Source organism: Ovis canadensis, chromosome 18, assembly GCF_042477335.2.
Source record: "Ovis canadensis isolate MfBH-ARS-UI-01 breed Bighorn chromosome 18, ARS-UI_OviCan_v2, whole genome shotgun sequence".
Taxonomy (NCBI): Eukaryota; Metazoa; Chordata; class Mammalia; order Artiodactyla; family Bovidae; genus Ovis; species Ovis canadensis.
The window spans coordinates 39,950,498-39,962,945 of NC_091262.1; the positions used below are offsets into that span (position 1 = coordinate 39,950,498).

General features: G+C 49.2%; 1 protein-coding gene across 8 annotated transcripts in view; it reads left to right on the forward strand.

The window, feature by feature from the left end:
* The window catches only part of ARNT2 (aryl hydrocarbon receptor nuclear translocator 2), a 190,709-nt gene that overhangs the window by 57,086 nt on the left and 121,175 nt on the right, over positions 1-12,448 (forward strand). For all 8 annotated transcript variants that reach the window (XM_069559010.1, XM_069559012.1, XM_069559009.1 and 5 more), the window contains one exon: positions 3,970-4,183. In XM_069559010.1, the coding sequence (XP_069415111.1) occupies positions 3,970-4,183 (214 nt within the window). The remainder of the gene's footprint in view (positions 1-3,969; positions 4,184-12,448) is intronic.

The following is a 12,448-nucleotide window of genomic DNA, read 5'->3' on the forward strand; positions in this document are numbered from 1 at the left end:
AGCGCTGGCCTGCTGGGAGGGAGCCCCACATACGCGCAGAAAGAGAGCAGAGGAAGGGGTTCCACATGGGGAGACTTGGGAAACCGGTGAGAACAGAGCCTTGGAGGAAGGGGTGAGAAGGTGTGTCCAGAGACAGAATCGTGTGTTTTGCTGGAGTGAGGAATCTAAGCATTAGGTTTAGAAAAAGAGCAAGGAAAGAGGAGCTCACATGAATTCCTGTGTGGCAGTCTTTTTAGCGAGGGCCTTTTGCCATCCCATTGCCCATGTGCTCTTCACCTCAAGGTGTGAAGAGGTGTGGCAGTGGGGTGACCCTCTCTGGGAGCCGTGGAACACGGTAGTCCTGGGCAGAATGCGCAACCCATTTCCACCTCTGTAAAAGGGTTAAGGTTAACACAGCGATGGCTCCCACCTGGCAGGGTTGTGGAGACAGGTAAGGGAGGAAGCAGAGTAGAGTGTTTAACACGGGGCTGAAGTGGAATGAAGGATGACTAGCTGGTGGATAGTGTGAAAGCAGTGTTAATCGTTTGGTCATGTCGGACTCTGTGACCCCATGGACTGTAGCCTACGAGACTCCTCTGTCCATGGGATTCTCCAGGAAAGAATGCTGCAGTGGGTTGCCATGCTCTCCTCTAGGGGATCTTCTCGACCCAGGGATTGAACCCACGGTCTCCTGCATTGGCAGGCGGGTTCTTTACCATCTGAACCACCAGGGAAGCCTAGCTGGCAGGTAAGCAGACAGAAATGCATTACGCACGTCCTGACCACTAGGGTTAGTAAAAGGCTTTTCCTCTACATTTCTTTAATCCTTGTAACAAACCCGGTTGGGGTCCATATTTGACATTAATCTCTTTAAGTGACTAGGGATTAAAAACGTGGAGGGACTTTCCTGGTGGTCCAGTGGCTAAAGACTCTGTGCTCCCAATGCAGGGGGCCCAGATTTGATCCCTGGTCAGGGAACTAGATCCCGCATGCCCTAACTAAGAGTTTGCAGGCTACAACTGAAGATCCCACATGCCACAACTAAGACCTGGTGCAGCCAAATTGATAAATATATTTTTAAATGCTTTTTCAAAAAGAAAGAGAATGGAGAGAAGAGAGAAGGCAGTTATGTAGGTCACATGCATCCTCTCCCCCAATTCATCTCTCGGTTCCTTGGTAGGCTGTTGATGATGACAATAGCCATATATATTAAGTACCTACTGTTCGCCAAGCCCTTACTGAGTCCTTCACATTCAAGATCTCATTTAACCTCACAAAATCTTCCCCCCGACCCCAAGAAAAAGGCATGAAAACAAAACAAAACAAAAACAGAAGCCAAAGACATTACGTCTGGAGCCCAGACTTGCACAGTGAAGTGGAAGAGCTGGAGCTGGTGGTCTCCTTTGACTCCACCGTCTGTGCTTTTAGACCTTCCTGTTGGCTTAACTGGAGGATAGGGGCAAGGCTGCTTCTGGATTCAGGGCACAAGACCTTGGTCATGAGTGGGGTGCTCCCAGAAGATGAAAACCAGAGGGGAGGGTGTAGAAAGAGGGGCTCGTGAGGAGGGTGAGCTCTGGCCCATAAGCCCTTCCCACAGTCCCTAAAAAGGGCTGAAACTGTGAAAACATAAATGGAGTCAACTTGTCCACTTCCTCTCCTTCGGAGACACAGAATTCTCTGCTTTCCCAGACAACCTGTTTTATGTGTTACAGTCCTTCCTGTTGGGAAGACCATCTCAACACTGAAAATAAAACTGCTGACCCAGTCTTCTGAACTAAGTCATCATCAAGAGGGATGGCACAGTGGAAGTGCGAAGCAAGACAAAGGGGGAAAATAAACGTTTCTTTAAAAAATGATTGTATAGACCGCTTCCGCACCCAATTCCCAGGCAAAGGATGTTAGAGTTCTGACTCAGCCGAGGGCTCAGAGACCTCCCTGGGTTCTGCTCATCAGCTGACTCACGTTTCCTAGTCTTTGAGCTTTTGGGCGCCCTCAGGTCGGGCACCAAGGGTGGGGCCGGATGCTCCAGACTCCACACAGGTGGCCCTTGCTCTGTTACAGCAGGGCTCCCACCTACAATTTTTGTTGTTGTTTAGTCGCCCAGTTGTTTCCAACTCTTTGTGACCCTATGGACTCCTCTGTGTCTGCCAGGCTCCTCTGTCCTTGGGGATTCTCCAGGCAAGGATACTAGAGCGGGTTGCCACTTCCTACTCCAGGGGATCTTCCCAACTCAGGGATCGAACCTGAGTCTCCTGCTTTGGCAGATGGATTCTTTACCACTTGAGCCACCAAGGAAGCCCACCTGCAGTTACACAGAAGCAAGGAATTTGGGGCTTCCCAGGTGGCTCAGTGGTGAAGAATCCGCCTGCCAGTGCAGGAGGTGCAAGAGCTGTGGGTTCAGTCTGTGGATAGTCCATGGACAGAGGAGGCTTGCGGGCTACAATCCATGGGGTCACAAAAGAGTCGGACACAATTTAGCAACTAAACAACAAAACAGCAAAGAATTCCCAGCAAGAATTGTTTGCCAACCGCTGACCAGAAGAATCCCATTTTTCTTTGGGGCCTGAGCAGTGTGCGAGGTGGATGAGAGCTGGCTGTGGACTCCGGCACACGTGGAAGAGTCGGTCCCCAAGTCCAGCAAGGACGGAGCCCCTTGCGTTCAGCAGGAAAGGGGCCCTGAGCCTGATGGGGGAGACAGCTGCGCCTGGGCTGCCTGAAGGCACTGCAAAGAAAAGGCATCTCATTTGGACAGAGTTGATCCTGCCCTCTGCATCCCTCTCGGGATGTTGAGGGCTTCCTGCCGCCCATTCATCCTTCCTGCCGGCACCAGCAGTCATGAGCTCTGTGAGTCAGCGTGACCCCAGGGCTGGCACAGCTAAACACTTTTCTCACCGCCAAGGGACACGGACAATGTTGGTATCCCTGCCACCTCCTGGGATTACCCTGGGACTCTGTTGAGATGCTAGCTGTCACAGAGTTCTGGGAGTTTGGCAGACAGTGTAAGGTGGTGCCCTCATATCCACTGCCAGCATTCAGCTCAGACAGGAAGAGAAGAGGAGTGAGAGCGCTGGCAGCATGGCAGGCGGTGGCTGGGGAGACGCCTGGTGCCTTTCCTTCTCTCTCCCCACGTTCCCGTGGGCCTCCCCTCCCTTCCTGGACCATCTTGTGCTCCAGTGACATGACTGCAGTTTGAAAATGTAGGAGAGGCCATTCGCATCTCTGGGACCCAATACCTTCTGATTCCACTGGGCTGGGAATTTCCTCTTTCCTTAAGAGAGAGCAAGTTAAGGGACTTCCTTGGTGGTCCAGTGATAGAGACTTCACCTTTTAATGCAGGGGCTGCGAGTTTGATCCCTGGGCAGGGAGCTAAGATGCCACATGCCTCATGGCCAAATAAAAGCATATTTTAAGAAATTCAGTGAAGACTTTTAAAAATGATCCACATTTTTTAAAAGATCATAAAAAAGAGGACTAGTTAAAGACAGTTAACTGTGTCTGGAGCAGCTGTATCTTAGAGCTTAGTATGAGCTTTCTGAACTTCTTTTAAAAAAATAACTTGCTCATTTATTTTTGGCTACACTGGGTCTTCGTTGCTGAGTGGACTTTCTCTAGTTGTGAACAACAGGGAGTACTCTTCTTGTGTGGGGGCTTCTCACTGCAGTGGCTTCTCTTGTTAACGGAGCACGGGCGCTAGGCGCATGGGCTTCAGAGTTATGGTGCACAAGCTTAATTGCTCCTTGGCATGTGAAACCTTCCTGGGCCAGGGATTGAACCCGTGTCCCCTGCATTGGCAGTCAGATTCTTATCCTCCGTACCGCCAGGGAAGTCTGCTTTGTGCACTTTTAAAGCTCACTTTCTGGAAAAAAAAAAAGAGTTCCCCAAAGCATTTGTGTATCAGAATGAGCTTCTGAATGAAAGTTGAAGGTTGCTAATAAGACTGTTTACCTGGTTTGTCCATGTCGGGTCCTCATCGTGATCTTCTCTTCCCAGGAACTGAAGCATCTCATCCTTGAAGCGGCTGATGGGTTTTTGTTTGTAGTGGCAGCGGAGACGGGCAGAGTGATCTATGTGTCCGACTCTGTCACCCCTGTGCTGAATCAACCCCAGTCAGAGTGGTTCGGGAGCACCCTCTATGAGCAGGTGCATCCTGACGACGTGGAGAAGCTGAGAGAGCAGCTGTGCACCTCAGAAAACTCAATGACAGGTCAGTGTCGCTCTCTCCGAGGAGCTTTCTCCCTAGAGAAAATCTTCTTTCCTTAAACATACCAAGGAATAACACTGGAACAAATATATTACCATATGTAAAATAGATAGCCTGTGGGAGTTTGATGATGATGAAGGGCACCCAAAGCTGGTGCTCTGTGACAGCCTGGAGGAATGGGGTGGGGAGGGAGGTGGCGGGGGGTGTACAGAATAGAGGGGACGCAGGTATGCCTATGGCAGAGTCACCCTGATGTATGGCAGAAACTATCACAATATTGTAAAGTAATTATCCTCCAGTTAAAATAAGTAAATTTTAAAAGTACTGGGAAGTTTGAGGTCAGAAAATGTTGCCTACAGGTGAAGGATATATTTGACTTAGCTTGTTTAATAGCTTCATTTATCCTGTAACATGTTAAAATTTCATTTTTAATGCATGATTTTTTTCCTATATTTTACCTCCAATTATGGGATGTTGCCACTAGGAGGCATTGTTGACACGTTAGCCACAACCCACTCAAGTGTGTGATTATTTGTGAACCTAATCATAGGTGTTGATTTTCCAGGCCTTACTTATGGGAAATGAAATTTCTTATTGAGACATTTAAATACAGTTAGCTCTGCTATACCACAAAATAATGTGTTATAAAAATCACTGCAAGAAACAAAATCATGAAATAAAAACCACAGGGCTTGGGAGGGGAAAGTGGGCTAGCCATGACACTAAAAATTTGTCAGGGACAAAATGTTTACATAAGAACAAAACTAGGAACCTAATAAAAATGAGAGCATTGTTTGACACATTAAGTGGTTAAGAAATTTATGGCACTTGACCTTGAAACCCGACTTGAAGTTGACTTGTGTAGTAAGTGAGCATCAGAACTTGGGTGTTGGTGTGAAAATGGTCCAAGGACCATCGTATGAAATCAGGCAGAAATCAAGAACTGTAACATAATACGTGGATAGTTGTGGCTCATAACATGTGGTAAATCAACGCAGCCTCTGTGTGCCACAGTGTGTACATTTTGTGAATTCTTGTGTGGCTCTATTCAGCTGGGTGCAGTTTCTGTGTTCATGTAGTACTTCTTACAGATAAAATCAAGCGTAAGCAAACACAAAATTCGCATTCTGATCAAACTGTCACCCAATGTATCTGTGGCACTGGAGCAGAATTGCATTTTTAAGTATTTTGTTTCTTTCTTGGGCTGTGCTGTGTCTTAGTTGCAGCGTGTAGGTTCTTCGTTGTGTCATGCGGAATCTTCTGTTGCAGTGCACAGACTCTCTAGCTGTGGCTTGAAGGCTCAATAGTTGCAGCCCATGGGCTTAGTTGCTCTTTGGCCCGTGGGGTTTCAATTCCCCAACTAGGGAATGAACTGCCTGTGGGATTTCAATTCCCTGACGAGGGAATGAACTCGTGTCCCCCTGCATTGCAAGGCGGACTCTTCACTGCCGGACCACCTGGGAAGTCCCAAGATTTGCTTTTTCAAAAAAGCATTATAGTAGAGCCGAGTATACCATGCTAGGGCTTCCCTGGTGGCTCAGACAGTAAAGAATCTGCCTGCAATGCAAAAGACCCAGGTTTGATCCCTGGGTCTGGAAGATACTCTGGAGAAGAGAATGGCTACCCACTCCAGTATTCTTGCCTGGAGAATTCCATGGACAGCGGAGCCTGGGGGGCTCTAGTCCATGAGGTTGCAAAGAGCTGGACGTGATTGAGCAACTAACACTTCATACCGTGAGCCCTCCATTCCGCTTTACGACAGATCTGTTTGTGCAGCGTGTTCTTCCTGCCACACTGAGAGCCGCTGGAGTCTCATTTCCTTCTGTGTCTGCCTGAAGTACCTCCTTCAATGCTCGGCACACAGAAGGTGTTCAGCAGAAGCCTGGTGAACAGTGAGGCAGTGCTTTTGTACTGTAGTAATCTGCTAGGGTTGACATAACGAAACACCACAGACTGGGTGGCTTAAACCACTGTCATTTATTTTCTCACAGTTTTGGAGGCTGGAAGTCCAAGGTCAAGGTGTTGACAGGTTTGGTTTCTGGTAAGAGCTCTCTCCTGGGCTGCAGACAGCCACCTTCTCATTCTGCGTTAGGGTTAGTTTCTCAGTTGCGTCTGACTCTCTGCAGCCCCATGGCCTAGAGCCCACCAGGCTCCTCTGTCTATGAGATTCTCCAGTGAGAATACTGGAGTGGGTTGCCATTCCCTTCTCCAAGGGATCTTCCCGACCCAAGGATCAAACCTGGGTCTCCTACGTTGCAGGTGGGTTTTTTACTGTTAGAGCCACCAGAGAAGCCCCTCCCTCCAAAGGGCCCAAATCTCTGGATAAGAGTCCCATGTCCAATCTTCTCACCGCTCGGGATGATCTGGGTCTACACTATACTCCAATAAACCAAACTATACCCCAATAAAATTAATTTTTAAAATGTTTTTAAAAAGTGACAGGAGTACCGCTGTTTCTGAACAATAATAGTAATTTTCTCAGTGTTGGTTATCAGTGACACACACAAAGGAGGAAGATAATGAAGGATTAAGGTATGTGGACAGTCTACGATGTACGGGGATGAGCTCTCCGTATGCGTAAAACAACGGTGCTGGAACAAACTCAGAGAAAGACATGGTCTGCCATCGCACAGCTGGGACTGAATGAGAGAACTCCCTACAGACATCGTAGGGGACACGCCTTGGGAAGTTAACGATCTTGGAAGGGATGTGAAAGGGGGAATACATCAGCCAGGAAGTGTTGGTTTGACAGCTGAAATCACCTTCCCTGAAAAGAGCTGTCTTTTTTTTCCCCGACTCCAGTATGTGAACACAGGATGTGGCTTTATGAAGGCAGTCAGGAGACCCAGCTGGGGCAGTCAGTGGGTGGGGGAAGTGATGGTCAAAGGCAGGTCAGTTTCCGGATCAAGGGTTTAACAAACCAGCTCGCCAGAGTTGGGTGGACACTTCTGTCTGTGGGAAGTCTTAATGTGTGTGGCAGTGTTGACAGGGGCAGCGTGAACCCCATTTGGAAAGAAAGGTCCCTGGAGTGGACGCTGGGTGGTGGCCTTGGCGGCCAGAGCTGGTGTGGTGGAGTGAGTCCTCCAGGACACCAGAGAGGAGCCAGTGAGCCCTGAGTGGCTGGGCTCCATGAGGTCGGGTGGAGAAGGCTGGTGAAGAGGACTGGGTCTCTTCTGGAACCAGAGAGTGTGCAATGCGAATCTCCCAGGACACACAACATAAAAGCGTATTGATCCAGTGCAGGAAGCTTAGGATAGCTCACTGCAGCCAGGCTGCCGCTGGCCTCAGGGTTTTGCTGGACCAAGGACTGGGAGGGAGCTGGGCTTCGTAGCCAACCAAAGCGCAGATGTAATGAAAACTAGTAATAAAAAGCCACAAGGATGATATGATGCCTTCAGTGATTGGACTAGGGTTTCTCAAACCTCCTGTCCTTAGGCATGGTGGGTTTCAGGCCCGGAGAGAGATGACATGGCCCATTGGATGGGGCATCAGGGTGGGAGGCAGGGTGTGGGGGCAAGGAGCCAGGCAAGGACTGCTGGGTGGTGCTGGTTTAATCAGGGCAGCCTGGAACACTTGACCCAATGAAGTTCCCCTTCTCTGAGCCTCCCAGTCAGTAAAGAGTCCCTGTTCCATGCATAGGTTTTGCAGGGCGGCCTGGACTGAGCATGTGGGGCCTTGCATGTGCGTGGTGACCGGGGACAAGACACCGAATGACAGTGGGGCCTGCAGACGCCCATGCTGATTTGAGGATCCCAGAAAAACAATGCTTGCACAGAATTGCAGTCCTGGGGGTGGTGGAGATGAGGGAGTTCTTCTTTGTGGAATTAAAATTTTCCCCCTGGCTGGAGGAGTGGTGACAAAGAGTGGGAGGAAGATTCACAGGGTCTCCTTAGAATGGAAACCAGGCGTCATGGAATTGTTCAGTTGCTAAGTGGTGTCGGACTCTTTGTAACCCTATGGACTGCAGCACGCCAGCCTTCCCCGTCCTCCAGTATCTTGGAGTTTGCTCAGATTCATGTCCATTGAACTGGTGATGCCATCCAACCATCTCATGGAGTGGTATGGACCAATGCAATGATGTGACTTGTCTGTGAATAAAAGCTGGGGTTTATCCATGTGAGGAGGGGCTAGGGGAACCCTCACCTAGCAGCAGCCACGCTGCTCATAGAGAAAGTGCTGGGAGGACCCTGGGAGCCCCTTGCTGGTTTGCGCTCTGCGGTCTTGGCTGGTTCCTTTCTTCTCTGCCTCTTGTGCTCCTTATCTCAGCCGAGGACATTGCTAGGCCCCTTCTGGCTCTATTCTACCCTCTTGCCCAAGGCCCCGGTATAGAATCTAACCCACTGATTGGAGAAATGGTAGGAGGTTGGAGAAGAGGAACTGAAAGCCGCCACCAGGTTCCTGGCTCAGGGCCACACCCGCAGGCCCCTCTGGGCCCCATTCCCATGAATGCTTCCTTGTAGGCTGTCACAGCCTGGTGGGCAGGATGGCAACACTGGCCCTGGAAGCCCAAGAGCTATGCAGAACACAGGACATCAAAAGTAAGTGGGGAAATGTTTTCAGATATCTAAGAAAAAGTTAATTGAATCTTAGCTTTCCATGAAAATTAAAATTATACTTTAAGTATTATTTTTAAATATTGTTTTAAAAATGCTACACAGAGACATGCATCATGTAATAAGGGTGGAGTTTTCTGTCTCTGAACAGTTACATAAGTGGATTTTGAGTAGAAGGAAAAGAGGTCGAGAAATGACTGAAACTGCGTGAATGCCGAGTCTCTCAGTCGTGTCTGACTCTTTCTGACCCTATGGACTGCAGCCTGCCAGGTTCCTCTTTCCATGGGATTCTCCAGGAGAGGGTTGCCGTGACTTCCTCCAAGGGATCTTCCCGAGTCAGGGATTGAACCCACGTCTGTTATGTCTCCTGCATTGGAGGGTGGGTTCCTTACCACTAGCGCCACCTGGGAAGCCTGGCTGAAACTATAAAGGAATTCTCAGTGGCTAGTATCCAATCAATTGAAGTTGGATAGCCAGTAACCAGGAGATTTTGCACATCCAGCTTCTTAGGTTCGAATCAATAAAGTTCCCAAAGGGAAAAAGAAGAGCCATAGAGAAAGCATATTCATTCTCCAGGACTCAGATTGGCCGTAGCTTGAGGGGGATCCTGCTGAGGAGTGTTTACTCACAAGAAGAACCCAGCTCCTTGTGAGAGCTTGTCTTGGTAGGAGGGTCAAAGGGATCTGTCATCTCATGCTGAGTGACTCTGGATGTAAACCTGGAAAATCTCTTTGCAAACAATGCCTGGGGGCTGGGGGCAGGCGGTGCTGAACTTTCCCTTTGCAGGGGTCATGGGGATGTTGAGGGTTCTGAGGCTAATGAGAGGGAACCAGTGCCTTTCTCCCAGAGACCTGAGTGCCAGTAGGAAAGAGCAGCCATGGAACCGGCCTGGTTCAAGTGACAGAAGATCAGCTCCAGGGGATTGAGTGAAGAAGGAAATTCATTGGCTCGTGGAACTGAAAGGGATGTGTTGGCTTCAGGCTCAGAAGGATCCAGGTGATTTGAACCCTGCTAGCGAAAGCACAGTCAGTCTCTGTTATTCGCACATTCAGTGTTGATGAATTTGAGAGCAGCAAAATTTACTTGTAACCCCAACATCAATACCCACGAAGTGTTAGAGGTCGTTTGAGGACTGGCACAGAGGCCAGGGTCACACGGGATGACACCTTGCCTTCTGGTCTCAGCCCTCATAACTAGAAACACGTGCTCTTATGTTTTGTCCTGTGATGTTTGGTCTCTTTGTGCTTTCTGTCGGTAATTTTGCTGTTTAACATGACCCTCTAGAGCAGTGCTGAAGTCTCTCTAGTGTCCTTAAGCACAGGGCTGTAATGTGCCCTCTGGAGAGAAGACATGTGTTGGATAAACCTCGTTCAGGCATGAGTCATAAGTGCTGTTGACTGTGAGTTCAGTGTTATGAATCAAAATATGTTAAAGAAAGTGTCTTTAAATAGCAACACAGAAAATAAGACTCTGTGTCCATTGATTAATAAGAGTGTTGTGACCAGAGGCTGGCGGGAACATAACCCTCAGTCTCCCTTAGGAGCAATGGTTCAGTGTTTGCTCATTCACTATTTGCAGTGACTTCACAGCACAGAACTACTGCGAATGGTGAGAATCAGCTGTGTGTCTTTTCTCCTAGCTTTGTTTGTTTTTAAAGCTTTATTGAGGTGCAATTGATATACCGAAGATTGCACATATTAAATGTATACAATTTGATGAGTTTGGTCTTAGGCCCACACCCATGATACCATTACCAGCTTCAAGGTATTAAACATAACCTTCACCTCCAAAACTGGAGAAGAGAATGGCTACCCACTCCAGTATTCTTGCCCGAAAAATCCCATGGACAGAGTAGCCTAAAAGTCTACAGTCCACAGGGCCGCAAAGTCAGTCAGGCACAACTTAGTAACTGAGCAACAAAGCTTTATAACACCAGCAGAAATAGGTTGCCTTTTCAATACTTCCAGCACAAATCCTAGGACTGGCTCTCCTGGATCAGGTTGGGCCACCTGCCTTGCCCAATTTCAGTGGCCAGGGAGGCTGAGCTGGCCTATGAGGCCAGCATCTCCACCCAAGAGTAGGGGACCCAAGAGTAGGGGAGATGTGATTTCCTGGAGGAAGTTAGTGCAGTCACTCAAAGGAAGAGGGGAATGCCGAGCAGGCAGACCACAAGTTGCCGCTGGCTGGGAGAGCCAGGCTCACGGTGATGCTCCTGGGGAGGGGTGGGTGTTCTCCCAGAGAATGGGGAGCACCTCCTCTTACTGGGAATGCTGGGGACACTGGGGTGACAGGATTCTGAGCTAAAGATGGAGCCAGTGTCAGGTATGAAGGAGGGCATACTTGATCAGGTAGAAGTCTGATGGAGGGAGGGGCCCTCCATCAGAAATAATTATTATGGATCTCAGAGTGACCTGAGCCCCAGCTCACTGTGTGGAGGGAGAGCAACCAAGGAGAGGTCCCAGTGGTACCAGAGTCTGTGACTAACAGGATGCGCCCGAGGGGTGGGGCTCAGAGGGCCAGCAGTGCAGCCAGCTGCCCAGGAGAGCACAGAGGGGGCAAGCCCTTCTCTGTGTCTTACACGATGTAGCCCAATACCCCTCCCATCCCCCAACCCTATCCCCCGACCCTGTCCCTGTGGGTACTGAAATCTGGACAGCCCTGGTCCTGGCTAGCAGACAGTGGAGACTCCTGCTCAGTGACCTCGAGCACTGTGCTGTGAAGGAAGTGCCTGGATCCATGGGCTTGTCAGACTAGGTTTATCGGTCCCTTTCCCCACTTTGATTTTCTGTGGCTCTGTTTCTGCTTGGCTCTTCCTTCATTCAGAGAATTGGGTCAGCCTTTTGGTTCAATATAAGAAAAAACTTTGCAGTTGTTAAAAGTGTCCAAAGGCAGAGAGTATAAAGCAAGGTGGGATTATCTTTCTTCTTCCCTCCTTCTTTCTTTCTTTTTCTGTCTTCCCTTCTTTCCTTCCTCCTCTCCCTCCCTTCTTCCCTTTCTCTCTCTCCTCCTCCTCCTTCCCTTCCTTTCCTTCCCTTGTCTTCCTTCCTTCTTTCCTCTCTCCCTCTCTTTCTTTATCCAGTCATTACTTTTTAAAAGTCATGTATGTGGGACTTCCCTGGTGGTCCAGTGGTTAAGACTTCGCCTTCCAATGCAGGGAGTGCAGGTTCGATCCCTGGCCAGGGAGCCAAGATCCCACATGCCTTGTGGTCAAAAAATCAAAACATAAAACAGAAACAGTATTGTAACAAATTCAGTAAAGGCTTTAAAATTTAAATCATGTATTCATTCATTCATTCATTCATTCAACAAATACTTGTTCTGCACGGTTGTAGAAAGCTCATCTTGGGCACAGCCTCTCCTCTCATCACTGACAGGCGTTTCCAGCTGTTGTTGGATGAATGGACCCCCATTTCCTAACTGTTCCAAATGATTTGTGATAATCTGGGGCGAGCCCCAGCAGGGTTGCTCCCCAAAGGCGTTAGCCGGAAAGCTCCCGTGCGTGATTCATGTCCCAATCAGCTGTGGTTAAGCTTCCCTATCCTCCCGAGAGCTTTGCCGAAGTCCAGAGATGCTTTCAGTCTTGGATCACCAGGTTTGGCCGGGCCGCGGTCGAGCCACAGGGAGCAGCTCCCCGGGAAGCCTGCTCAGCCAGCTCGGCTTGAGGACCTGTCATCACACCGCCCCTGGGAGGGGTTAGGATGCTTCATAGGCTCTG